Raw genomic sequence first — 27,959 nt, 5'->3', positions numbered from 1 at the left:
TTTTAAAAGATCACATTGAGGAACATTCTAAACACATAGTGAAAAGAGACAATAAAAGGAGTTTTTTTTTATTCAAAGGTATAACTGCATAAGTAGTTTTGTTTACAACCATTCTTGTGAAATACTTTTTAAAAAAATACGACCAACTTCTTTGCAAATAGCAGACACATACCTCAACTATCATGACCTAATTTTAGGTGGATAATGTACATGATTAGGCAGAAATATGCAAGCTCACACTGGTAGATTAATTATCAAATTCTCAGTCAAAACTCCGTTTGTGGCCCCCGCTTCTTGATCGATTTCTATTCCCACTTCGTCTTCTACCATCTTGTCGACTTCCTGATCGACTCCCCTGTCGACACTGTCTACCTGACCGGCCACCGGAACGACCACCTGACCGGCCTGACCGGCCTGACCGGCCACTTGACCAGCCACTCCTCTGCCTGGAATTAGAGGATGTGTTTCCATCATAATATTCTTCAATTTCAGGTAATTTGGCTGGCACTGAGAGTATCCAGTCTGAATCATGCCACTCTGCCTGTCAGGAGAAGTTATAGGATTAATATAAATGCAAAATAGAAACTATAAGCAAGCACATGAGTACAGTAGACTCTTTTTTTATATCTACTATCCATTAGCTAAAGGCCATTGATCCATTAAATTCGAAGTATCTGGAACAAAATTGAAAACCAGAAAAAAAAAAAAACGATATTCAAAGTACATTCACTAAAGTTCCTAAGTTTTCGTCTCAGGAGAAACTCTCAGGCCCATTTTGAAACTCCAAATTCATACACAGTTTACACATTCTAAAAGAGAGCACTGGTTTCTCTGCACAAAACAAATTCACCACTAATAAGTAGTACACTGCTTTCAGCAGGTATACTGACAGAAGCAAGAACTGAGAGCTGATGATGGAGATTAAAAAACCTGTCAACACCAGCATTGGAAACATTTGCTATCGGGGTAAACAACTCTACATACACAAAATCAGTGGCTCATAAGAGCATCACTATGTCATATCCTTTTACATTAACTGTTCTTCATTGCGATCATGACTTGCCAAGGAAAATTAATATTAAAATATCTTGGTTATAAGAGTGAGCAGAGACAAACACCCAAACATACCACTAGTGGCAATATATAACCGAAATCTTAAAAATATGCAAACCTTTTGGCCAAGCAGTCATCTTTAAAAAATTCATCTTAAAGAGATAAACATGGCAATGTATAAAGACTTATTAGGTATACCAAATTAAGGGCTGGCCTGTTTATTACAGTATATTATTGGAAATAATCTAAAATGTCAGAAAATAGAACGTTGATTAAGAAAAGTTAGCCACCCATATGGCCAAATACTAAGGAACCATTAAAAATAAGTAACTGTAAAAAAAAAAAAAAAGTAACCATGTAGTTAACACAGAAATGTATTCACAATATAGTCTGAACTTTTAAAAAGACTTAAGAAACAGAATAATCTCCTTCTTGTTTCAAATTATGTATATAAATATGCACAGGAATGCAACAAATTCTATAATGTAGGAACCCAGTGGACAATCTCGTTCTTCAGCAGGTAAAATACAAGGAAAAATTTTAAAAAGAGATGGAGGGAGAACCTATAGATTAAGAAACATCAAATTACAGTATGAACCTTATGGACCTTATATTAAATATCTAGAAAAAATAAAAAAATAAATAAAAATAAAAATATTTAGGAGACAATAGGGGAAATTTAAACACAAGTTGGATAATATAGAATTATTATTTTGGGGAGTTAGTTATGATATTATGATTATGTTTTTAATAAGTATCCTTACTATTTATAGAAATATTTATGGTTAAAATGATAGCATGCCTAGAATTTGCTTCAAAAGTGTAATACAGGAGAGTAGGGAAGTGGATGGAAGTATACATGAAACAAAATTGGTCATGAGTTGATAATTGCTGAAGCTAAGTGATTGATACATGAGGATTTAGTATGCAATTCTATTTTTTATGTTTGAAATTGTTTATAATAGAAAATGTTTTAAATTATGATTGGATAGATTGGATATTTTATATTAAGGAATTGTTAATTGACTTAGGCATGATAATGATATTGTGCTTACGATTTTTTAAATATCTATCTTTTAGAGAAATATATTCAATTATTTAACAGATAAAAATTTTTAAATACCTGTAAACTTTCTGACTCAGTTGTGGGAACATCAAAGCAAACACCCTAAAAGCAAAATGAAAACATTTTTATTTAGATATACGAGTTAATTTTTTACTAATACTCTAATACTTGCTGGTAATCTTATATTAGCTATAAAAAGAAAAGATTAGCTGTGTCCCAGACTATACCTAATAGAATCAGAACAGGTAATATATAACAACCCATGACACAGAGTGGCTGTTTACTGTGTTTTCTAAATCTGAAAAGTAACTAAACACAGTATTTAATAAGAATATACTACTACACTAAGGATCTAGAGCATTCCTCAGAAAAATTTTTGTAGATACTATAATGTTGTACTATGTTCCTTGTACAATGATTCATCTAATAAATTCCTTTAAAAATTTAGTGCCAGAAAGTTTCTCTCCTGAAGAGCTGCAGTGCTTACCAGATAAGAGACTGATGTAACCCAAGATGTTTCCTCTTTGGTCTTGGTTGCCAAAAAGTTGAAAGTTAATTTTGTAACTCAAGTGTACCAACTAGCTTAGCTGAAGGATCTTGTTATATTTTCCCTCCCCTCCACATTTGTTCTGAATGTGTGTATTTTTCTCATACTTGCCACAAATCTTTTTTGAAGGTAATATTAAACTTTGAGAAAATTATTTCCAATAAATAATTAATTTAATAAATTATAGGCTAAAATTAACCTCAATAGTCAAGTTAGGTGAATAAATATAACATCTTTTCTCAAAACCATTAGAAGAAATCAGTAACTAATATTACAGATGGCTTTAACTTTGCTATTTAATAAATGTATTAAAATACTTAATTCACTTCATTCTCCTCATTAACAACCAATAGCAGGCCACTCAAAAACCAATATTGTATATTCCCTAAATAATAGAATTGTTTAGCTGTTGCAATCATAAGTTACTTAGAGAATAAACACACACAACCACACATGATAAGTCTATTAGGGCAGAAATTTAGATAACTTGGGTGTTACTCAAACTAAGCAGAATACTTATAGCTTTCTAGAGGAATGAGTTGTTTATATAACTCCTCCAAATTTTACAACTGGAAACCAACTAACATACAGAGAAAATAATATTATTCATCTCATTAGGCTTCAAAAAAATAAAGGAACAAAACCTGCTAGTCTTTATAAACATTTATAGTAGTTGATTAAAAAACTTTTTACTTATCTAGAAAAGCCTACCATATTTCCTTTAAGGAGGAACATTCTGGTAATTTGGGACACAGCATTACTATTCAGCTTTCTGTTAAGTTCTTTCCAAGCACAGCTGACATCCTGTATTTCTTCTGGGCTTTCCAGAGTCATGGTTACAAACCCCTTAAGGAATAAAAGTCACATTATTCTTGAAAAAAAAGCAGCAAGACAATGAAGTTCGAATTCTATAGCCCTTCATGACTTAACGGTATACTTATGGGCCAACACTATGACTGCTAAAAAACATAACTTCTTAGAAACTATATTAATAGAAGACTTATAGATCATTGAAAGTACCATTCTTATATGTATTGCTATAAAGACTATATTTAATTCTAACCATCAAGCTTTAAGAGATAATTAAACTAGAGCATCAGAGAAAAAATAAGGTAGTGAAGAATTAAGGAAGTCAATTCTGAATGAGTCCAAGTTAGCTTGGAGTGGAAAAACAAGAGGACATAAACCTCTTTAAACTTTTAAGTGACTATTATATAAGCAAAAATTACTTGTTCTGTAAACTTTACTGGACAACGAAAAGATCAAAGAAGCCATATGGAGGTATTCATCTAACAAATTTATTGAATGTCCCCTATGTATGCACCAGAGACTCTACTAGGTGCTAGAGATTCAGCAATTAAATAGTCCTTCCTCTCATGGAGATTACATTCTAGTGGGCTTTTGGTGGGGAGGGGGGAAGTGGGGTAATCAGTAAACAAATAAGCAAACATAGAATGTCAGATAGTAACAAGCATCATGAAGAAGAATAAAGCAGAGCAAGAGAATAGAGAGTAATGAGAGGAGTAAGCTATATTAAACAGGGTGAAGGAGAAAGACCTCTCTGATAAGGTTATTATTTGGAGAAAGACCCAAATGAAGTGAAGGAAGAAGCTATGTGGTTATTGAAAAGGAAGAACATTTGGAATAGTGCAAGTAAGAACAATGGCCTTGTGCAGCAGTAGGTTTATGTCTGAGTAACAGCAAGTAGGGTATCTGAAACAAGGGGAGAGCGATGAGGGATAAGGAGATGAGGACAAAAAGGTAGCATGGGGAAGGCCCTGTAGCAGACTCATGGTAAACACTTGGGATTTTGCTTTAATCCATAAAAGAAATGTCAAACCACTAACACTCTATTTCTAAGGTATTTTAATCAGAGGTTTAGATGACCCATCTGCCAAAAAGGGATTCTTTTGTTAGTTAAGGACTGGGATTAAATGACCTCTTCAGTACTTCTTAGCTCTAAAAGACTCAGTATTTTCTTAAGAAGTGGATTTTTAGGGATAGGATATTTGCTCAGTGCTGAAGTATCACCCCACAGACTACTTACTAATTATAGAGAGTAAACTATACCTTTATATTGGGAATATATGGCAGTTTCCATCTTAAGCAATCGAACTAATAAGCATTTCTAGTACTAGAACAATCTGACAGTATATGCCTCCCGATGTGATGCAGTATGAAGTATACACTATCACTAAAATGTAGTCTTGCCAAAGCTGCTTAACCTGAATATAAAACTAAGCTTTCACGTTGCTTCCAGTTTATGAAATGGACTGAAAAAAGGTATAAGTTAAATGATGAATGAAGAGAAAGCCAACCAAATCCAGAAGATAAGCTATTCTAGATTCTTATGTAGATAACTTATCTAGAAACTTCAAATAATCAATTAAAAAGATAAGAAAACAGTTCCAGATTAAAAGAGAGACATAACAACCAATTTTAACATATAAACTTTAATTAGATCCTAATTTTTTAAAAAGATATATAGGGGAGGAAATGGGAGGGTGGTAGGGACAGAGAAGTAGAGTTAGACACATTGTCACTCTCAGCAAAATGACATTTGGCTAAACTCTTAATACCTGCCAGGTGGAAAACCACAGATGACCCAGCTGCAGTCATTTATGCTATACCAAATAAGTCACATGCAAATTTACCTGCCCTGCCCTTTTGTTCCCCTCTCCCACCAACTCTCTTTGACAATTTCTCTCTCTCTTTCTCCCCATCCATACAGAGAGGTTTTTTTTGTTTTTTTTTGTTTTTTTTTTTTAGGTGAGGCAACCCTTGGTTGACCTCACAGATTACAAGGACCCTGTCAGTTTACAATCCCTTACTTTTTATTTTTTTCGCCTACAGCACCTGGTCTTCCTAGGTGGCCACCCATCCAAGTACTAACCAGGTCCGACTCTGCTCAGCTTCTGAGATCAGATGGGATCAGGCTTGTTCAGGGTGGCATGGCCATAGACAGGGAGCTCTCTTTTTTATGGGTCCCCTCACCCAGTGACTCCTCTCACTTATACCATAGTGAGTAATAAACAAATCTTTGAATTACTTGCAACCAGTGGCTCTAGTATGGTTTGTTTTGACATTTGACACCAATCTAAGAGGGGACCATGTCAGATGATTTTACTTACACACACACACACCCTCCACATATACAGGCAATTCTTACTTTGCATGGTACTGTGTTAACTGCATGGTTTTCTTGATTTGCGTGGTTCTATGAAAACTTAAAAATTAAGGAATAGGTTCTAGTACGTAAGTTTCAGTTAACATAGTACTGTGTAAAGTGAAAGTTTCCTGTATTTCTCTCCAAATAAACAGATGACTATGGTTCAGTTTTAATCTAAGTACATACAATTTTCTCATAGATTTCTACCTTATCAGAGGTAATCAAAGATCGTGGTTCAAAACTCGATGCACCAGAGATATGGGCTAATGCTGCTGCCAATGCATCCACTGCCCCTTTTTCTTCTATCAGTCTCTGAGCTGATGGTCGAAAAAAATCAACAGCGGCATAAGAAACCGAAGCCAGAGACCTATGGTTTAAAAATAGCAAATTTTCTTGGTCAAGACAAAGAGAAAAAAATTAAAGAAAAGAGAATGAATGGGAAAAGAAAGAGCAACGTTTTCGTATTTTAATATAACTAAATGTCTGCTGGTAAAACTGGTGATTAAATTTTCTGATATTTGAACTAGGAGAGCTTAAAGATGAATAGCCTAATACAAAAGAAAAAATTATTCAGCAAGGTCAGAAAGCATACCTGATGGCATCCATGCTTTTAGATTTAACTAAATCCATTGTAGAAGGAACACCTACACGTTTAAAAGTAATTCCCTGAAAATGAAAGAATTATATTAAAGAAAAATGGAAGTCTTTACAATTAATTCCTAAGTTAATATAATTTGAATTTCCACTTCTTGGACTTAAGGATTTCCAAGCCCTAGCAGATCAAAGATCTGCATTTTCTAATATATCATCAATTATAAAATATACAAAAAGAAAAAAAATTTCTGAATTGCCCCTTAGTTACAATTATGGAATTTCACTTGCAAAATAAAGCTGATTCAAAAAAAGAAAAAAATGCTATTTATATCTATCAACATTTTTTCTTATTACCCTCTCATTTTACTAAGTATATAAAAGTGTATAAAAACATCATAAAAATAGGAAAAATGTGAAATATGACAAAAAATTCAGACCACAAAAAGTATAATTTCTAGAAACTGGCTATTGTACCATTATTCAATATAGTCTTAACTATTACACCAAGACAATGTCACAGTCACCCATTTACAAGGCTGAACTGAGAGGTACTAAAATCACAATGCACTTCAAGGGAGAAATTCATGGGAAAAATGAGAAAGTCAGCTCTTCTGTCTTCACAATAAAAGTTGTATTAAAACAGTCTTGCAGCTAATACAAATTTAGCTCTCCACATGCTTCACATCCAAATGCAGCTTAAACTGAGAAAAGTTATAAATAAAGCCTGAAATAATTTAACTCTACTTACTGCTTTTTGTTCCACGTATCTTAGTTGACCTCTTTCTCTTGGTTGATAAAAACATATGCAAATCCCTGTCCGGCCAGCTCTACCTGTGCGTCCAGAGCGATGAATATAGGACTCAACATCCTAAAAAGAAAAGGTAATACTTTTTAAAAATCTAGCAAGTTGCACACATTCCGGCATCAAAATAATAATGCTAATAACAAACTATCACTAATAATAATATTTTTATTTCAATCCTGTTGCTCTTTTCAACATCCCAAAGAATTTTTACGCAGAATTTTGGGATAAAGGGGTATGATTTAAATCTTTTTATCCACCGCATCCCTGGACTCTTTATATGGCAACTTTTTATAACTCCCTTGTACGAATCCATGCTTTAAATCTAAATAATGAAGTTTAGTAATTTGCAAGGGCATCAGATTCTAATCAATTTAACATCACACTAACAAAAAATGGCTAAGAGCAAGAACAGATAACATATTTTCATACCACAAACAATATCTTGTAAATAAAATGGTAATTTACACAGCTACTTTTCTTTTCCCCAAATCAAATCTCATTTCCTACCTGTGGCGGAGAACTCTGAATGACCAGGTCAACCTCAGGAATGTCCAAACCACGGGCAGCCACATTGGTTGCCACCAAAACTTTAAAACTACCTTCTCTGAAGCCTTTCAGTGTAATTTCTCTTTGTGACTGTGCAATGTCCCCATGTAAACACTGGGCATTCTATTTGAAAAAAGGGAAAAGTAAGTGTACAGCTCATACTCAGAATTGAAAGCACCCTAACACCATAAAGCCTATGCTCTTTATTGTTTTTTAATCTTATTTCCCGATAACACGTACTTATTGTTTTTTTTAAAGTCAAACATTACAGAAAGTATTTAACATAAAATATAAAAGCTTCCCTTAGTATCAGTCTCCTAATAATTTCACTGCTAAGTTTGGTGAACAGCCCTACAGATATTTTTTTTCTTTTTATGTTCTCCAGATTTTTTTAAATATATACATGCTTCTCACATATATTAACGTATACTATAATTTTATGTATTTACTTATAAAAACGGGATGCTATATATGTACTGTTTTGTAACCTACTTTATAAGTTATCTTAGCCATTTTCCACATCTATAGACATAACTCTACTTAATTTTTTAAAACTGTATATGATTTCTTCATATGGATGCAGTATCATTTATTTTAGCAATATCCTACTAATGAATATTTGGGTTGCATCCAAATTTTCACCTTCAGAAACAAAGCTAGAGTGAACAACATTGTATTTATATATCTGGACACCTTCGTATATGTATATTTCAGTAGGATACATATCTAGAAGTTGAATTTCTGGGTGGAAAATGATAAACATTTAACATTTTAAAAGCTATTGCAAAATCGTATTATAAAAAAAGCTGGCTCATTTACTCTTCAACATTCTGGGTATTTATTTCATCATTCCCTACCTACCCTGTAAATTATGAATCATAATCCTTGTGAATCTAATAGGCAAAAATGATTTCCCAATGTTGTTTTAATTTTACACATTTCTGTATCTTTTAGTGAAATCAAACCTATTTATACTACTTACATATTTATCTTCCATTTGTGCTGCAAATAATTTACCTAGTATTACAAATAAGTGTCCTAGTATTCCTAGCCACCATTACAATTTAAAGTTCTTAACAATGATTTAATCCCAACAGTGTCTAAACCTTTGTATCTAAGCTTAATGCACCCATGAGTTAATCACTGAGTGCTTGCTATGCACCATGCACTATGCCAGGTTCTGGAACAATCATAAAGAAACCGTCTTTAGATAGACAAGTTGACAGGCATTTTCAATACAATGTGATATGTGCTATAACCAGGTGCAGGGTGCTATAGAAATACCTAGGAAGGGAACCTAACTCAATCTTGTTTGAGAGGAAAGTAACACTGACACATAAAAAGGAACTAGTAGTTGAAGTAAAAGAAGAAACAGAAAGCTAGGGAGTTCCAGGCAGAAAAAAAATATATAAATAGTGTGTCTAGGGAACTACAAATACTTCAGTATTGCTAAAGCATAGAGTTAAAAGAAATGGTGAGAGATGAGGTTGGAAAGGAATATGAATTTTATCCTGAGGACAATACAGAACAATTGAATGATTGTAAGATCATCACGAACATGTATGCATTGTAGAACACTAAGGCTACAATGTATAAAACGTATTAGAAAAGGGCAAGGCATACATTGTTGGTGGGATTGCAAATTGGTACAGCCGCTATGGAAAATAGCATGAAGGTTTCTCAAAAAATTTAAAATGGATATACCTTTTGATCCAGAAATTGTACTTCTGGGTATTTATCCAAAGAAAGCTAAAACAATAATTTCTAAAGATCTATGCACCCCAATATTCATGGCAGCACAATTTACAATAGCTAAGATATGAAAGGAACCTAAATGCCCATCAACAGACAATTGGATAAAGAAATTAGGGTTCATATGTACAATGGAATATTACTCAGCCATTAAAAAACTGAAATCCTACCATTTGCAATGACATGGATGGATCTAGAGGTTATTACGCTGAGTGAAATTAAGTCAGAGAAAGATAAATACCATATGATTTCACTTACTGGAATCTAAGAAACAAAAAGAACAAGCTAATCAAAAACAGACTCACAAATATAGTGGACAATTTGGTGACGGACAGAGGGGATGGGGGTTAGGGGAATGGGAGAATGGGGTGAAGGGTTAAAGAAGTACAAATTAGTAGTTGATAGATGGCCACAGGGATGGGGAGCATGGCAGAGGGAATGCAGTTAGCATTAAAATGTTGGCTAGGTGAAGAGCCAGGGGAGGGAGGGAGCAATTGGGGGGATCATTTTATGAACGCTATACACATCCAACCAATGTACTGTATACTTGAAACTGATTCAAATAAATTATAGATAAATAAATAACAACATAAAAAGGGCAAGGCAAAAGTAGAAATTCAAAAGAGATGTCAGTGGCCTCACCAAAGCAGTGCCAATAACCATCTATTCATTCAACACATACCTAGTAATCTACAACACGATGGGCACTAGGTATAAAACAGCAAACAAAAACAAGACTGCCTCTGTCTTCATGGTCTTTATACTTTGGCCAGGAACATTAATCAAATAATTAGGCACATAAATAACTTTAGCCAAAAAGTGTAATGGTTGATGCAGGAGTTTAAGAGGCAAAGAGCATTTATAGGAGGACAACCTGACCTAGTTTGGAGCAAAAAAAAAGTCCCTAAAAAGTGTGATCTGGACTGATATTGGAAGGGTGAGTAGGAGGAGCCTAAGCAAGACAGACTACAAGTTCAAGAGCCCTGAGGTGAGAGGAAATATGGTATATATGGAGAAAGTGCAGAAATGAGGGAAAAGTGTGATAAAAAGATGAGGCTGGAAAAGGTAAGTAGAGGCTAGGCCACAAATGAATTTAAGAACTACTAGTAAATGAAACTGGGAGGACCTGGTGAAGGGAGTGGAAATGAGTATGAAGGAAAGAAATATATTATATATGACTGCCAGATTTTGAGTTTCTGCAACAGTAGTGGGAAAAAATGGACCATTTTAAAACATAGGAGACAGAATCCAAAAATATTTTAGAGTTAACTAAATGGCATATGGTAAGGAAGAAAAGTCAAGGGTAGATTTATGGCTTAGGCTACAGGTAGATGTATCATTCAACAACAGGGAACGCTGGAGATAGTGTTTATAAGTGTGTAGAAGAGAATGAATTCAATTTTAGGTACATAATGGGCTGGGGTGTCTTTAGCTAGTAGAATACATATAGGACTAAATTCTGGAGACAAAGCTAACCTGGAAAAAAATCTGGACATCATCTGCATATAGACAATAACCAGAGCCATAGGAGTGACTAGATATATGTATCTATATACATAGCTATACTACTATATTTCTACACTTATTGGCTGCTTGCTATAAGAAAAGCATTGTGCTAAATGTTTTAAATAAACGACTACATTTAAATCTTGAAAGTATAAAAAATTTATTTTTAATACCACTTTTAAAAAAGGAAACATGGGCACAGAAACATGAAGTAGCTTGCTCAAGGTTGCACAGCTAGTAACACAACTGGGATTTGAACTGTCTGATCTGTCTGACTCCAAAGTCTATGCTATTAATTACTATGCTCAGGAAGAATATGTTGAGTGAGAAGAAATAAGTACAGGTTTGAGGTGAGTGAGGAATGCCCATATTTAAAGCACAGCAAGAATATAAAAAGACCTCAACAAAACAGAGAGATTAGTCGGAGGAGAAGGAAGAAAACCTGTATAATATCATGGAACCCAAATTAAATGTTCAAGAAAGAAAAAATTATCTTATTTTTTTTTTAAACAGTCATAAGCAAACATATTTTAAATAAGTGAACAGGTTTTCAAGTGAATTTTTCAAATTCACCTTAAAAAATTTGATACACACTGATTTTCTTACTTGATAACTAGTCCTAAGGGGGACTTAACACATTCATGATACCAGTGATGGTTACCAGGTCTTTAAGTTATGAATAAATTATTTCCCAGAAGTTTGTGTAAGTGTGTGTGTAATTGTTTAGAATCTTAAGAAGGTATTTTTCTGGTAAAAACTGACCTGAAGAGAAAAACTAAATTTAAATTTAAAAATAAAAGTAAACTAATCACTAAAGTTCCCTTGTTAGTCCATAAAATCTTGTATTATCCATAATGATGTCCTACTACTATTTTTACCTAAACAGCAAACCAGCGGCGGCAAAACTGCATTACTTCCAACCATAGAAACTGATCACCATCCAATAATATTTTAAGAATTCTCAAACAGCCCTTGCGGTAAGGCAGTTCCTCCCTATGAGATAAAACAATAGTTTCTGCAAGACAGCTGCTACTGAGTGTTCTAAAGCAATGACAGGAAAAGTAAATCAACTACCTTTCAACACTATTTAGCATCTGTTTATACTGGATACAAAGCCAAAGCTCTACAATTAGTTAAAATGACAAGGAGAAGATGGTGACAGCAAAGTCTTTGAATCTCCAGTTTCCACATAAAAACAAACAGAGCAAAACAAGGATAACACAATTAAAAATCCAGACAACATCTATGACAAAACTAAATGACAAGGTATTTTCATAATTTCCAAAACATAAGCAGGTAGGGACAAGACCTGTATGTATAGGGGGAATTTGCTAGTCCTAGGAACAGATACTCCCTGGAAACTGTAATGGGCCAATATGAGAACAGCAACTGAAACTGCGAGAGTTTTTGCACCTTCAGAGGTGAGTGTGAGGAGCCAGAGATAAGGTCTGAAAGAGGATGGAGCACCCTGGACCCTATAACAACTTTAAAACAAGCAAGCCAATGCATCCTTGTCAGGACAAAGCCCCACACTGAGGAGAAACTGTTGGACCTAGAATCCAAACTGAAGATGCCGGGTGGTCATAGAAGCAACAACAAAAAAAAGAAGATCCAGATAAAACTGAGAGAAAAGACAGCCAGAGCTCAGAAAATGAAGGTCTCTTTTTAAAAAACACCTTTGTTGAGATATAATTTACAGACTGAATTCTTAAAACACTAACAAAAATTACAGGAGACTTGAAACTAATTAAAATTTAAAAAATAAAGATCACACTTAAAAATAAATCACAGGAGAAACAGCTCTAGAGCTATGAAGTAGAAAACTATTCTGACCCACACAGCCTCATCTAACATTCAGAAAGATTACATCTAAAAATGAACAATAGAAAAAGTCACAGTTAAACTCCAAAAAAAGTAATTAGAAGGGAGGAGAATAAGCAGAATAGTATCTCCATGATTAATGAAAGTGCTCTAGAAAGGCATGCCCACAAAACAGATGAAAACCATAGCATTATATTTCTGAATGCGCTAAAAGAAATTTTTTAAATGACATAAGAACAAGAAATATCAAAATGAGAAAAATTCAGAAATGATGTGAAATGACTCAAGAAAGAAGTATCAATAAAAGATAAAGATTTTTCATAAATGAAGACTATACTGAAAGGAATACAAGATTGAGTAAAACACAATGGATGATTCCTTAAAAATGAGAAATTCGGAAACTCGAAGAAAAGACAAAAAGGATTTGAGATAAAGTGAAAAAGGAGAGAGGAAAAAAAGCCAACATACATATAGCAAGAGTCCCTAAAGAAAAACCCCAAAGCAATCAGAAAAAAACAAATAAAAAATTTAAAATTCAAGAAAGTTTTGCTGAAATTAAAATATATATTAGAAACTACAAATTGAACATGTATACTGTGTACCCAGAAAAAGTGACCAACACCACCAAAATATATTCTAGTATAACTAAACGATTTTTAAATAAAAAGGAAAGTCTTTTGCATTAAGACAAAAGACCAAATCAATTCTAAGGGGAAAAAAATCAGATTGGCATCAGACACTTTATTCCAAAAACAACAGAAAAAATATGCTTTAATCCAAAAACAAAAGAAAAAACATATTTAAGATACTGAAGGAAAGAAAATGTGAACCGAGAATTTTATATTCAGCCGAAATGATTTTCAGTTATGAAGTTAAAAATAAGCTATTATCAACAGGCAATATTGTCCTGTTGATATTAGTCCATCCTCAGGAGTCTACTAGATAACAAGTCACAGATAACAAAAATGACTGAAGAGACATTGACCTAAGAACTGATAGCATTATTATCAATGGATGTTAACATCAGAAAAAGAGAAACACTAGACATTATACACCTCCTGAAAGAAGTACACCACCTATGAAATAGTTTTGCCCAAATGAAACAAGCAAACTTGAATTTTTTAGGAGATACAGAAGACAGAGGAACATGTTAAATGATATCACAGGGAAGCAATATTCTAGATTCTGGAAACAGGTTTCCTAAACAAGAAAAAAAATAAAAGGAATCCAAATACTAAAGAGATTTAATGAAATCACAAAATGTAAGAATCTTATTTGGACCCAGATTCAAGGGAAAAAACTATAAAAGGAAAAACAAAGCATTTATGAGGCAACAGAGACTGAACACTAATTGATATTAATTATTGTTAATTTTTTAAATGCAATAACATTACTGTGCATGTTTTTAAAACATAATCCTTTTCTTTTAAAGACACATACTCAAATATTTATGGACATAATATGTCATCCAAGGCTTGCATCAAAATAATCCTGGAGCAGAAAGTGAGTGGCATTTGGATGAAATAAAATAATCGTTGCAGTTAGAGAGTGAATACATAGGGTTCATTACAATGTCAACTTTTGTGTTTTAAATTTTCCACAATGAAAAGTTAAAACAAAAAAAAACATATGGATTTAGTATTCTGATCCATTCATTCAATAAATATTTGTGATTTGTTTTATAATACAACTCTGAAATATTACCCACTCTTACCCACAGAAACTCACTTTCTTTCAACTTCTGCATTTTCAAGATCATATTTGTAAAATCATAAAAAAACCTGATGAAAATTGATAGAATTCCATCCTGACTTATGAGAAGGTGGCTACAACTTCTTTCTGAATTAGATCCAATTCTAAAAATGACTATCAAATCTGGTCCACAAAGTATAATATGATTTTTTGTTGAGTGCTTCATCCCGATAATCTCGATTAGAGAAAGTATGAAAAAAGGCTTACCTGCTTTATGTGCGGATTCATTGCCATTTCAGTAACATTCTTTTTGGTCTCACAGAAAATAATAGCCCTCCCTTCTGACCCACTGTAGACTTGAAGGACATCTCCAATAACTGCTGGCCTCTGAGACCAATGGCATTGGATGGCCAAATGCTTTGAGGAGAGAAAATGCCAAATGTTTCATTAAAATGAGTAAAAAGGTGTAATTTTTTCTGTCTATTCAAGAACTGGCTTTCCTGGGAGACAATAAGACAATGATTCTCTTGAACCCCATTTAAAAACAACATACAAATGGCTATCGATAGGTGAAAGGATAAACAAATTATGATATAGTTATACAATGGAATACTACTCAGTAACTAAAAGGAACTGAGAGAGAAAGAGAGAGAAAGAGGGAGAGGGGTGAGAGGAGAAAGGGAGAAGGAGAGGGAGAAAGGGAGGAGGAAGAGGAGGGAGAGGGGAGGTGGAGGAGGGAGAAGAAGGGAGACAGACAGACAGACAGACAGACAGACACACCAATACTGACACCTTCAACAATATAGAGGAATCTCAAAACATAAACTGGGTGAATGAAGCCTTACAGAAAAAGAGTCCAAACAGTATGATTCCATTTACATGAAATTCTGAAACAGGCAAAACTAATCTATGGTGGAAAAAAATCAGAACAGTGGTTGCCTCTGGATGGGGGGCTAAGCCGAAGCATGAGGGAAATTTCTGGGACGATGGTAACATTCCACATTTTGATAGGGGTTTGGGTTATGCACATGGATGAACTGGTCAAAATTAAGCCAATGTATACTTAAAAGTCTGCATTTTTTGTATGCAAATCTCTTAAAAATCATATTATATGATGAACCTCAAAAACATTATGCCAAGTGAAAGAAGCTTGACAAAAAAGTCACATATTATATAACATTTTTATGAAATATCTAGAATAAGTATAACCAGAGACAAAAAGCAGATTGACAGTTGCCAGAGACTAGGGGAAGCAGGGAATGAAGAGTAACTACTAAACGGTTACCGGGTTTCCTTTCGCAGTGATGAGATGTTTTGGAAGTGGATAGAGGCTCTGGCTGTATAACATTGCGAACGTACTAAATGACGCTGAATTGTACACTTTACAAGGTTAATTTTAGTTATGTGAATTTTACCTCAATAAAAAATTTGTAAATATTGAGAGCTCTAGTTAAAGATGTGCATACTAAAATATTTATGGGTAAGTATATTGATTTCTGCAATTTGAAATGCATCAAGAAATAAAATGGGTATAGGGATGGATATATATGTGATAAGGCAAATACAGTAAAATATTAATGGCAGAATCTACCTGGCGGGTACATGGGTGTTCATTGTAAAATTCAACTTTTCGGTGTGTTTGAAAATTTTCATGATAAATAACTTATGTTGTACGTTTTAAAATCTGTTCACTTTAACATATATTATACCTCAATAAAATTGTTTTTAAATGTAACACATTAATTATAGAACACCTGGAAAACAGAAAAAGCACAAGAAAACCAAGAATCATTTATCACCTACAACAAGGTCTTGCTTCTTTTCCCACTCTCAAAAGGAAAAAAAAAACCCAAATCTGATCAAGCTTTACAATCTAACTATTAAGTCACAGGAAAATGAAGGCAGAGGAACATGTTAAATAACACCACAGGGGTGCAAATCAACAAAATTGAGACTGTGGGAAACTTGCAAGACAATAGATCTTTCTTTTCAACAAAATATTACAAGGAAAAAAGGGACAGAAGAATGTACTAGATTGTAAAAGATCTAAGACAGTGGCAGAGTGAAGATCTTATTTGGATCCAGATTTGAAAAGAAAAAAGACAACTAGAATAATGAGGAACTAGATATTTAACGATAGTAAAGAATTACTTTCTTCTACTGTGATAACTCTGTGGTTTGGTTTTGCTTTTTAAAGAGCCCTTATCCTCTTAAAAACATATAAAATTACATGAAGATGAAAAGATGACTAAATGCTTCACATGTAGGGATGAAGGCTATATGGGGGTATAGAAAAGATCATTCTTAAAGCCTGGTGATAGGTACATCAGATCCCTTATACTATTCAATTTTTGTATATGTTTGAAAACATCTTTAATAAATTTTTTTCACTGATACATTTTACACTCTTATTGTAAAAATTTCAGCCATTAAAAAATATATGAAGCTTCCTCTGACTATCCTGTACTGTTTAAGTCCTTTCCCTGAAATAATCACTATTATTAGTTTGATGTTCACCCTTCCAACCTATGTTTGTATATTTACATAAATACCTAAAGAATCCATAGCATTTTTGTGTACTTTTTAAAAATAGTATAATTCTATACATATCACTTGGTAATTTAATTTTTATTACTCGAATTCATTTTTTAACCATTACATTGTATTTATAGATTATAATACTGTTCATTTAACCTATTTTTATCTACATACACATATATGTACATCTACTAAATGGAAAAATTACATATATGTAACATATTTGTCATAAATCATACAAATATTATCTTTCTTTTAAAAAACATACTACTAGTTTAAATTTTCAGAGTCGAAATTATCAACCTTATTTTTTATGGTATGGTCTTCTGACTTTGTTTAGAAAAGCCTTCCCTTTCCCGAAATCAAATAACTGTTCCTCTATACCTGCTTTAAATAACTTTATGCCTTAATTTCTAAAAATCTTTTGGGAATTTTTTTGGTATAGACTATGAGATGAGGATCTAACATTTTTTCACCTAAGCTTTAACAAATTATTCCAATACAATTCTTTTCGGATTGATATGAATCACCTCTTTTATCACAATATTTAGCAAAGTTTGTCTATGTTTAAGTTTGTCTCTATGGCTGCTTGGTTATCTTCTGTTAGGTAGGACTTGCCTGTGCACATACTTTTCCCTCTTTCATTTATTCTATTCTGCTCCACAGTCTCAGACTATAGAAATATATAAGTATCTTATTGACTAAGGGCAATAAAGAAAGATTTGGCCTGAATTGGTACCCAAAACTTAAGTTTAGCTTCAATAAATTTCAAAATACCAACTGAAAGTTAAAATTTATCATGCTGGAAAGCTACTTACTTCCACAGTAGTTGCAGCCTTTTGAGTCATTTTTCCAACAAGGTCAACCTGTTCATATCTGGGTTTCATATATTTTTTTGCAACTTTGTATACCCACTGTGGGCAAGTTGCAGAAAAAAGTAAAGTCTGAGGATTGTCTTCAGAATCTTAAACAAACAAAAAGAATTCAAATGCTTTCTTAATACCCCAGGATGTAGTCAGCTCTTAAAAATCCCCCCAGACTTCAAAGAAATAATGAAAAATTCAAAACATGGGGTGAATTGAACATACAAACTTCATTGCAATTATTAAAACTTTCAACTTTTATAACTGGGAGAAAATATGAAGAAAACTGAATCCAGAAGGAAGGTGAAAATTTAAGGAACAATGAGCAAAGAAACCAGCAAAACGTATTAGTAAATGTAACTACTGACTATAAAGCATAAAAAGCTAAGAAAATAATTTAAGTATGCTATTATACTTTCTTGATCAGGAAGAGAACAAATAACTTCAGTTTTGTTAGAACACTGGAGACAATGTAAAAATTATGAAGCAAAAAATTCACAAGCTTTTAGATTAAGAGAATAATTGCTAACGTGCTTATTTTTAATTAGGATATACCAGTTTTGTAGGATTCGTGGATAATATCTTCAACTTGTTCAGCAAAACCTAAATCTAACATTTGATCCACTTCATCAAGCACAACATGGCGTAATTTAGAAAGATCTAATCGGCCACTCTGCAGATGGTCTTTGATGCGACCAGGGGTTCCAACCAAGATGTCAATACCATTTCGAATATGATTAACTGTGAGAGGAGAAAAATATTAGTAATATGTAAATAAAATATATATTTTCCTATTATTTCTTTTGATTTAAGTAGCAAATAGATCTTTGAGCTACTATCATACTTATTTACTCACTTTGGCTTTGATATGATGTTCCACCATAAAAACACGCCACACTTAGTTTTCTAGTTATATCTTTGAAGTCTTTGGCTACTTGGTTTGCCAGTTCCCTTGTGGGAGCCAAAACGAGTACCTGAGCAGGAGAGTTAAAAAACAAAATGATACATATTTTTCTAAAGATATCTAAATTCAAACTGAGAAAACTTTTTTTTTTTAAGGCACATTTAAAACTAGAAATCTCAACATTGATGTCGTGGTATTTAAAGAGCACAAATAACAACAAGAATAATACCTTATATTTATTATATTCTCCCTTAATTCCTTCAGGTCTCTTTTCAAAACTCACTTTCTCAATAAGCTTGTCAGTCTCTCTTTTCATATCCCCTCGCCCTTGCTTAACTGTTTCTGTTTTGCACTTACATCATGTAAGATATTTATATTTTACTTATTTGCTTATTGTCTCTTACCCACTAAAATGTAAACTCCATGAAGACAGGAATTTGTCAGTCTGAGTTACTGTATTCCTTACATTTCAACCTGGACAGAACCGATACTCAAAAAATATCTGCCGAATGAATGAATGAATGCATGCTCACCATATGCCAGGCACTAGTGTTTTACCTGAATTATCTAATTGGATACACGCAAAAACCCTATAAGGTGACATTATTATCCTAATATTACAAATGAGGAACCCGAGTCTTAGAGAAGTTAAGAATCTTGCCCAAGATCAAACAGCTAGAAGTGGTGGAGCTGGAATCTCCAGTAATGTACTTCTAGCATAAAAGTTTTTTAAGGCAGTGTTAGAACTGTGTCCTATTTCTATTATTTGCAGTCTTTCCTAATTTCACCTAAGAAGCAAAACTTTCTGAAAAAGATTTGTCCTCTTGGCCAACCTGATCCAAGAGTATTATGACTTAATTATATTCACATATGTAAATTTAGTTTCATACTGTAACATCATTTAACAGTCTCAACGAACAAATTACTTTTAATCACATCCTTTCAAATTATAATGCTGATTTTTTTTTCTTCACTTTTATGAACCTTAAAGTGAACACGGGTTCTAAAAAGGTCAAATTTTGGGCTAAAATTTCAATAGGTCCTATCTGTTCTTTACCACTTATAAATTAAGACAGATCTCCAGTATTCCAAAAACATAGGGACCAGTAATACCATTTCTATAATCTCTTCTTAAAAAGTCAACCAGCGAAATAAATATTCTTTGCTGAATGACAAAATAAATGAATACCTCTTTAGCAAATTCATTGTTTAAAAGCAAAAGTCATGACTTAAAAAAAAAAAAGAAAAAGGTCACTAAATATACTAACTGTAAATACTCCTAAAATTAGATATGCTGGCTTCATAATACACAGTTATCAAAGATGTCTATGGATCCATACACATTACATTCATATGCAGTAACTACTTCACTTTAGCATTACTTGAATTTCTTATGTTAAAAATAAACAAATTTTTGCTTTAGGAGCCAAATTTTTATTTTATGCCAAAGTTTTCTATATTGGGAATACTTGGACTTAAAACTATTATACTTTCTTTCCTTTTCCAATGGAATAATGTTTAAACCTTTTACTCCCTATAATGGTTACCTTTGGTGAGCGGCTTTTTTTAATTGTCTCTTGATTTCTTTGGAGTCTTTCAATCAAGGGGATGGCAAAAGAGAATGTCTTTCCTGTTCCTGTCCGTGCTTGAGCAATTAAATCTTTTCCTTCATATACAGGACCAAAGGTCTTAACTTGAATAGGAAAGAGATATGTTACCCCTCGACCTGCAAAATGAGATTTCATTGAAATATTTATTTAAGACTAGCATTAGAGAAAGATATATTTATTTGAAAATGGTAATCCTGATTCCTCAACATCTGCCTAAAGATATACCACCTAGTGACATGTACAGTTATTCCTATCCCAAAGAGAAATTATTTTTAAAAATTGGTCTGAACTTTTGACAAACACATATAATTCTTTAGAGTTAAAAACAGGTTAGAATACCAAAAAGGATGATATAGAAATAACTGCAATTAAAGAAGAACTATTTCTCTATACTTTCTATATTCTCCTTTTAGTTGGAAAAGGCAGAGTTTTTATAAAATCTAGTTTTTAGATTTAGATTTTCAACTGCATATCCATTAAAATTCATAGTACCTTTCAGAAGCTTTATAGTCTCCTCAGAAATAGGGAAATTGGAGAAGTCTCCTTCTTTCTGTTCACGTGTTAGGGTCTGTCAAAATGAAATTAAAGTTCTAACTAATATAATTCATATTCGACTAGGTATTTAGAATCTTTTAGTCATTTACTGTTTTTAGTTTTACTAAAGGAGCTAATAAATCAACTTTAGTTAGCACTTGAAAAATTGTATAGATTAATTTACAAGATAAATTAGTGGGAAATTCTGTTAATTTCAAAAGTATCCCTTTAAATAGCAATCTTACTTAATACACTTTCCCATAATACATTTAAGAATGATCAATTCACACATAAATCTCCCTTTAGCAATACATCTACTACATAAATTAAAATATATTTCCATTTGACTAAGATATTACAAAAGAGCTATTTAATAATCTAAATCATATTCACAGATACAAAAAATATTAATTGCGAGGATCAACATCAGCCTATAAAACAGCCCTAAAGGAAATTGCACGAGGAAAGTAAACTGTTTAAAAATAAAGGTTAAAAAGTTGTTCTACGGCTCTAAAAAGCATTTTTTAGGTCACTAATACAAAGAAAAGTTTCTGTAAGCTTGAAAATTTCTTTAACATATATACAGGTTAGCATAACATTATCACTTAACATCTATTGAAAACTGTGTACTAGTCAACATACAGATAGAACAAAGAGACAATATATCTACCCATAAACTTTGTTATTGACGTGTTTAAAGAAAGTAGTTCCAGAACCACACATAACAGCAATTTTCAAATAGGGAATCAGGTAGAACACATAGTATCAAATTCAAATTGTAAGCCATTTAAGCAAACCTTAACAGTATCTTCATTTTAAGATAAAAAAAAATTATTTTATTATAAAAGTAATACATTTTCATTGTAGAAATTTTAGAAACTATAAACAGAAATAAATGTTATCTATAATCCAATCAGCAAAGCCACATTACAAGCACATTACTCCAATCCTCACTCTATACACATATTGATTTTTTTAAAGTAAAAATAAGACAATACTGCATTTACTGTTTTGAAATCTGCTTTTTTCACTTAATAAGATACACTAAATGCCTTTCTAACACTCTTCTATGACATTTAAGACAGATGTATGCTTTCGCATGAATATAGCATATTTTATTAATTTCAAACATTTAGGATGTTGAAATTTTTGGCTATTATCAACAATATCACTGTGATAAGAGTACTTATTCATACATCTGTGCACATCTTTTGTGATTATCTCCTTAGGAGGATAGATTCCTAGAGTTAGAATTCCTAAACCCTAACATGATCTAAACAAAATTATAAACAGTTAAGCCTATTATGATACAAAGCATTGTATCAAGCAAAATCCCAACAGAACAAGAGCAACCTGTACATTCCACTACTAGCAATACAGATTTGTAGGACCTTATTTAGATCAGCTAACATTGTGCTTCCTGACCAATAACAAATTCACAAATAAAAAACACACATTGTAAGGCAAGAATTCAGCATTTTTTCCCAAAGCTCCCCATATATTACACATTAAGCTCAAATGTACTTAAATTATCAGCAACTACCAGATTTAAAAAATATAAAAAATTACTAATCACCAAGAATTATTAAGACTATCAAAGTTGTTTCTGAGGAACTAAGTAATTTACTGACAATTAATAATACCTAGGAAGATTTATGAATTCTGCTAGAGGAAAACTGCAAAAACAAACTGAACAAATTCTGTGCAAGAAAATATCTACTCGACAGGTACTGGCAAAGGCTGCAGATTTTACACTAAACATGTTTTCTATATCTCTCAAAAATACTCATGAGAAAGATTTCTTCAGATCATTTTATGTTTCATTTGTTTTAAAAATGCAGACAGCTTTAAGATTGAGTTACAATAAGACTTAAAGATCATTTAAATGCTGTTGTTATAAAAAGCAGAAGGTAAAATACATAAAGTCAAGAGGGCTTATGTACCTTGTTTCAGGAAGTCAGAAGTCAATTCATGAGTACTGGTAGAGACTGAAATAACCATAAGAAATACAAGTAGGTGACCATCAATAACCAATTTGGAAAAACTGCTTAATAACCCAAATGTACAGGAAAAGGTTTAAATCTGACCATCCATAACCTCTACATCAAGAAAAGGCAATACCTTAAAAAAACAAGGGACAAAGGAAAAAAGGCTCAGGTTACAGCTGTACAGACTCCCTGGTCCAACTGAGGGTACTAGACACCAAGCAGGTAATATTATAGAATCAATTCTAAGTAGTCTAAAAAATCAAATTAGTCTGTATTTCAGGATAATGTCAAATGCAAAACAAAAAATATCCATACCTCCTCTAGTTTATTATCACTTGACTTATGAGAAGAACTATCTAAGGATGACACTTGCTTTGATTTTTTTTCATATTCATCAATATCTCCATTTGACAGATCTTTTCTTCTTGACTTATGAGATTTAGAAAATTCATCTGAAAGTCTATTATATCCTTCTTCAGTGTCTCCATTTAGCTTCTCTTTCATTTTAGCTTTTTTGGACTTGGGAGCATCCAGGTCATCGGCAACACCATTTTCTCTTGTTTCTGATTTTTCATCTGAGTCAAAATGGTGCCTTGACGTCCTTCTGTCACTCTGTAAAAAAACAAGGAAGCAGTGACAGGAGGTTCACAAACTATCCTCTAAAAGAAGTTAGAACAAGACTCCCCAACCAGCAAAGCACAATCTACTGTTTTCCTGAAAAGTTCCCTGGTAGAAACCCAGACTGGTTGCTAATGCCAAGCCACTGCTTCGCCTATTGCTTTCTTTCTCATCCCATCTCTTGCATTCTCAAGACTTGGCCTCTAGCCCCTTTCTAATCCCATAATTAGATTTAAGGGAAATTAAAATAGCTCCTTTTCAGAAGAAGGAGATACATAAATGTAAAAACAAACAAACAAACAAACAAAAACTTCGAATAACTCCAAAAGAAAAAAATTAATATTTATTACCTACCCAGCATTGTGTAATGTGTTTTCGGCTTATCTTGTTTAAATCTTCATAACAACCCTATAAGGGAAGTACAGGTCCATAATCCCTTATCCGAAATTCCGATATCCATAAAGCTCTGAAAACCGAAAGTTTTTTTGTAACTTATTTGGAGACAAAACCTTACCTGACCCAAACTCATTTGGTGGCTAAATTTGACTTGAACTAAAGTAATCTTTATTTATTATACTTAGTATGGATATTCATATTTAGAATTAAGGTGTTTCATTACAGGTTGGGGGCCCCAAACCCTACTGGGGTGATACCCTTCTAAAAATCCCCAGAATTCTGAATTCCAGAACACATCTAGCCCCAAGGATTTTGGATAAGGGATAGCGAACCTGTATTACCTCTGCCATTTTACAGATGAGGAAACCGAAGTTCTCAAAGGTAAGTAATTTGCCTCTGTTACTGACCCACATGTGGGATTTCCTGCAAGTTGAAGTGCCAGAAATCAAGCACCATCTGACTTGAAAGCCCATGCTCTTTTTACATCATGCTTCCTCTCTGAACATCGATAAATAACAGGTTAAAGAAAAAATAAACCAAATGAAACTATTTAATTCATGTAAAACTCCAATTGTTATATTCTCATGAAAACAAGTATATTAATCTTGGAAACTTTTTTAAAGTTTTTTAAAATTTAGTTAATAGAATTTAATTTTTTCAAAAAAGGACTATTCTTCAACTTTAGTTTTAAAAAGCCAAACTGTTGGCCAGTGTTTTAATATTTGCAGACAGCAAGAAATAATTTGGAAATACGTGGTCAAATGTTCAAAATAAATTAGAGTGATTAGTGATAATAAAAACTACCATCACCAAAAATTTCATCATGATTTACACAATTTTTACAGAGTACTCTCACATACAATTTTCTCATCCATAAAATAGGAATTGCAAGAAAAATAAGGTATGTGAAAATGCTTTGTAAACAGTAGAGCTTTACATTAACATAAGTTATACAGTGATATGTTACATCATTTATTCTTTAGTTAACTGAAATAACCAACATCTCTCCAAATCAATAGGGCCAATAGAAAAACAAGGTCATTTATATAGAGCCAGCTTTGGGGTTTGAATTGCTCCTGGGCCCTGCACTTCGTAGAAATGAAGCAAGGTAAAGTGAGACCTCTAGGTCCAAGCCCAGCAATATCATAAGGTGATGAAATATATTGTTCCACATCAGATGCACAGTGCTTGACTTTCCACTTCGTTGGCTCCCATGACACTCTATATTCTCTCCTTATCTTCTTACCTCTACCTTCAATGGTTCCTTTTCCTCCTCTTTTGTCAATGCTCCTTAAGTCTGTTTTCTATGCACATTTTCATACCATTTTCACAGCTTCAACATACATTGCCAGGCTTCCTTCCTCACTTGCATTCCAGTTCTGAGAACCTAAGGCCCAGCTTCATAGTTCAACATATCCAAAACCAAAGTTATCTTCATCTCAATGCCAGATCACTATTCAAAGGCTCTTTTTCTATTAGTATTCCAATCTCTTTCCAGATTAGTAGTTATCTTTCATAAAGGAAAATCAACAAGTCTTCTGGAGAGTCTACAATGCGAAAGCCACTAATTTACAAGAATATAGTGAAATGTATTGATAGACAAATATATGGTCATTTCCCTCAAGAATCTTTGAGAAATACTAGGGAAAGATACATAGGAAAAATGAGCTAACTTTACAAGGAAGGGCATAATAAATGCCAATCGAATGATAAAGATAGCACTGGAACAAAACTCTGAAGGGGAATGTTATATGTACACTGGTTAGAACTCTAGACCTTAACAGATGGATAGAATTTGAATGCAAAAGGAAAAACAAGTATTTCAGGAGGAGGCAAAATTAAAATAACTACCAGATGATTTCACTTATGTGAGGTATCTAGAGAGTAATCAAATTCATACAGAAAGCAGAATGGTGGTTGCCTGGGGCTGAGGAGAGGGGGCAATGGAGAGGTTGGTGCCTAATGGGCACAGAGTTTCAGTTCGGAAGGATAAAGTTAAGATGAATGGTGGTGGTGGCTACAGAACAATGTGAATGTACGTAATGCTGCAAAACTGTACACTTTAAAATGGTTAAAATGGTTAATAATTGTTTGGCTGGAATGGCAAGTTTACCTTGGTGATGAGGGTAGGTTCTGCTCTCTGGGACTATACAGAATATTTTCATTCTTTGTCAAACATCAGCCTTGGAATAACACTTCCTTACCATCCTCAGCTGTTTTCTCCAGGTCTCTTTCTTTGGAGGGGTGGGGTGGGAAGTCTCTACAACTCTACAGGCTTCTTGAGGGCAGGAAATTGTTTAAACTCTTTGGTGCCCAGCAAAGAGTCTGGCACATATTAAACTCCATAAATACTTGCGGATTAAATGTAAATACTAAGAGTAAAGGCTATTAATACAACACACACGATTTCCACTATAGCCGGACCCTGGCAACGGTGGCTCTGACACTTTTCCTTAAGCCTCTAAAGCCTAGTTATCGAAGTTTGTAAACCTAAAATCGCTCTCCCCAAGATTCTCGCATACAGGTCAGGGTGACGGACAAGTAACATATTCAAAGCAATCAGTTTTCCTAATCATTGTTTGGGGACGGCCAACAGGAAGCAAATAGCAGGTCTCGCTGCTTTAGGAAGAAGAGGAGAGAAAGAACACACTCCGCGCCGATGGAGTCCCATCTCGCAGGCGCCGACGGGGAAGACTGAGGGACCACGGAGGCCGGGCCAAAGCCCAGGGCTGCCTTTCTCCAAGTTGGAGGTGTGAAGGTAGGAATGGGCAATGGCTGTGCGAGGAGAGGCCCTCGGATGCTCCGGCCCGGTTGTGACAGGCCATCAGGAACAGCTCCCCTCCCCACCCAAGCCAGCGCAGCCCAAAAGGAGGCGCGGCCCATCTTCAGCGCACCTTTTGCCTCTCCTTCTTCTGGCTCTCGGTCTCCTCCAAGGGTGCCTCCAGCTCCATAATGTCCCCCCAGAGGAGTTTCCCAGGCATCATTCGTCGCCGCCGCCTCCCTCTGGACACAGCGGCCACAAGCACCTACCGAGAGCGACAGCGTGAAAGGAAACGGGGGCAGGGCAGCCGCTGGGCCAAAGCCGTGCGTCACTTCCGGGACACGCACCGCCCGGCTAGGGAAAGTAATCCCGGATATTCTCGATTTAAACTCTCTCCTTGCGACTCAATCTCTAGCCAATGAGTGTGAGAGGTCTCGATTCGCCCACTCTTGTTCCAAAGTGATTGGCTGCTACAACTAAAACCCTGGCCAATCGCCACAAAGGATGCGCGAGTTTATTAGCATAAAATAGGGGTTTGTGGGAGGGATTCCTCTCTTTCCCCTTTCGCCACTCCGAACATTTCACCTTGGAGACGCTTCGAGGCTTCCCAGCATGCAGTGCTGGTGCTAGGAAGACCCTCAACGGCGGTGGAGAGGGGCCCGCGCGCACGCGCGACAGGCTGGCACATTCGCCGGCCCGTGCGCGGTGGGTGGGGAGTGCCACGCGCCGCCCCGCCATTCGTCGCCGGAAACGGCGGGCCTCGGCCCCGCCCACTGCGGGGTGAGGCGTTAACGTCTAACGACTTCGCGCGAGATCCGAGGGTCGCCGTTGTTGGCAAAGGGCTTAATGGGGGTCTGGAGTGGGCAACGTGGACTTGGAGTGAAGGCGAGAACTGGATATTCGTCCCTCAAGTCTTAGGTTTTAGTCATGAGGTTGGTCCTGGCTTCATTTTAGGTCCTTCCTACACTCCCCATTTGACATAGAGGAAACTAAACCCTAGGAAGGGATTTACTGGTCTCAAGTCACACAGTTAGTGGCACAGTCAGGACTAGAGAACTAATCTAAATCCAAGATCAGTGCCTTCTCTGCGACAGCAGCCTGAAAAACCTGGACACTAGTAGAAAAAGCCTGGAGAAACCTAGAGAGAAAACAAGCCTTGATATCTTTGACACATGTATTTGCAGTGAACAAACGGA

The 27,959-nt window shown here is 34.4% G+C and overlaps 1 protein-coding gene and 1 pseudogene across 4 annotated transcripts; both read right to left on the bottom strand.

Annotated features, from left to right (window-relative positions):
• Positions 1-39: 39 nt before the first annotated feature.
• On the bottom strand, positions 40-27,112 carry DDX50 (DExD-box helicase 50). 4 transcript variants are annotated; one of them, XM_039871978.1, is made up of 17 exons: positions 26,897-27,049; positions 24,344-24,425; positions 23,961-24,072; positions 23,304-23,600; positions 20,959-21,034; positions 20,404-20,582; positions 18,809-18,926; positions 18,508-18,693; positions 17,908-18,053; positions 14,819-14,968; positions 7,742-7,903; positions 7,178-7,297; positions 6,428-6,501; positions 6,043-6,202; positions 3,378-3,512; positions 2,177-2,221; positions 263-541 (listed from the first exon to the last, which is right to left on the bottom strand). In XM_039871978.1, the coding sequence occupies exons 4-17, from the start codon at positions 23,490-23,492 to the stop codon at positions 263-265; spliced, it is 2,019 nt and encodes a 672-aa protein (XP_039727912.1). In that variant the 5' UTR covers positions 23,493-23,600; positions 23,961-24,072; positions 24,344-24,425; positions 26,897-27,049. The 4 variants fall into 4 exon arrangements, with proteins under 4 accessions (XP_039727909.1, XP_039727910.1, XP_039727912.1 ...); XM_039871975.1 differs by lacking the exon at positions 24,344-24,425 and having other exon boundaries at positions 40-541; positions 23,961-24,014; positions 26,897-27,112; XM_039871977.1 differs by lacking the exon at positions 24,344-24,425 and having other exon boundaries at positions 26,897-27,051.
• Positions 5,511-5,629, bottom strand: LOC120609822 (uncharacterized; annotated as a pseudogene).
• Positions 27,113-27,959: the final 847 nt, after the last annotated feature.

The sequence above is a fragment of the Pteropus medius genome, unplaced genomic scaffold (genome assembly GCF_902729225.1).
Source record: "Pteropus medius unplaced genomic scaffold, Ma_sr-lr_union100, whole genome shotgun sequence".
Classification (NCBI taxonomy): Eukaryota; Metazoa; Chordata; class Mammalia; order Chiroptera; family Pteropodidae; genus Pteropus; species Pteropus medius.
Note: the sequence above shows the minus strand (reverse complement) of the source record. Positions and strands in the feature narration are given on the sequence as shown.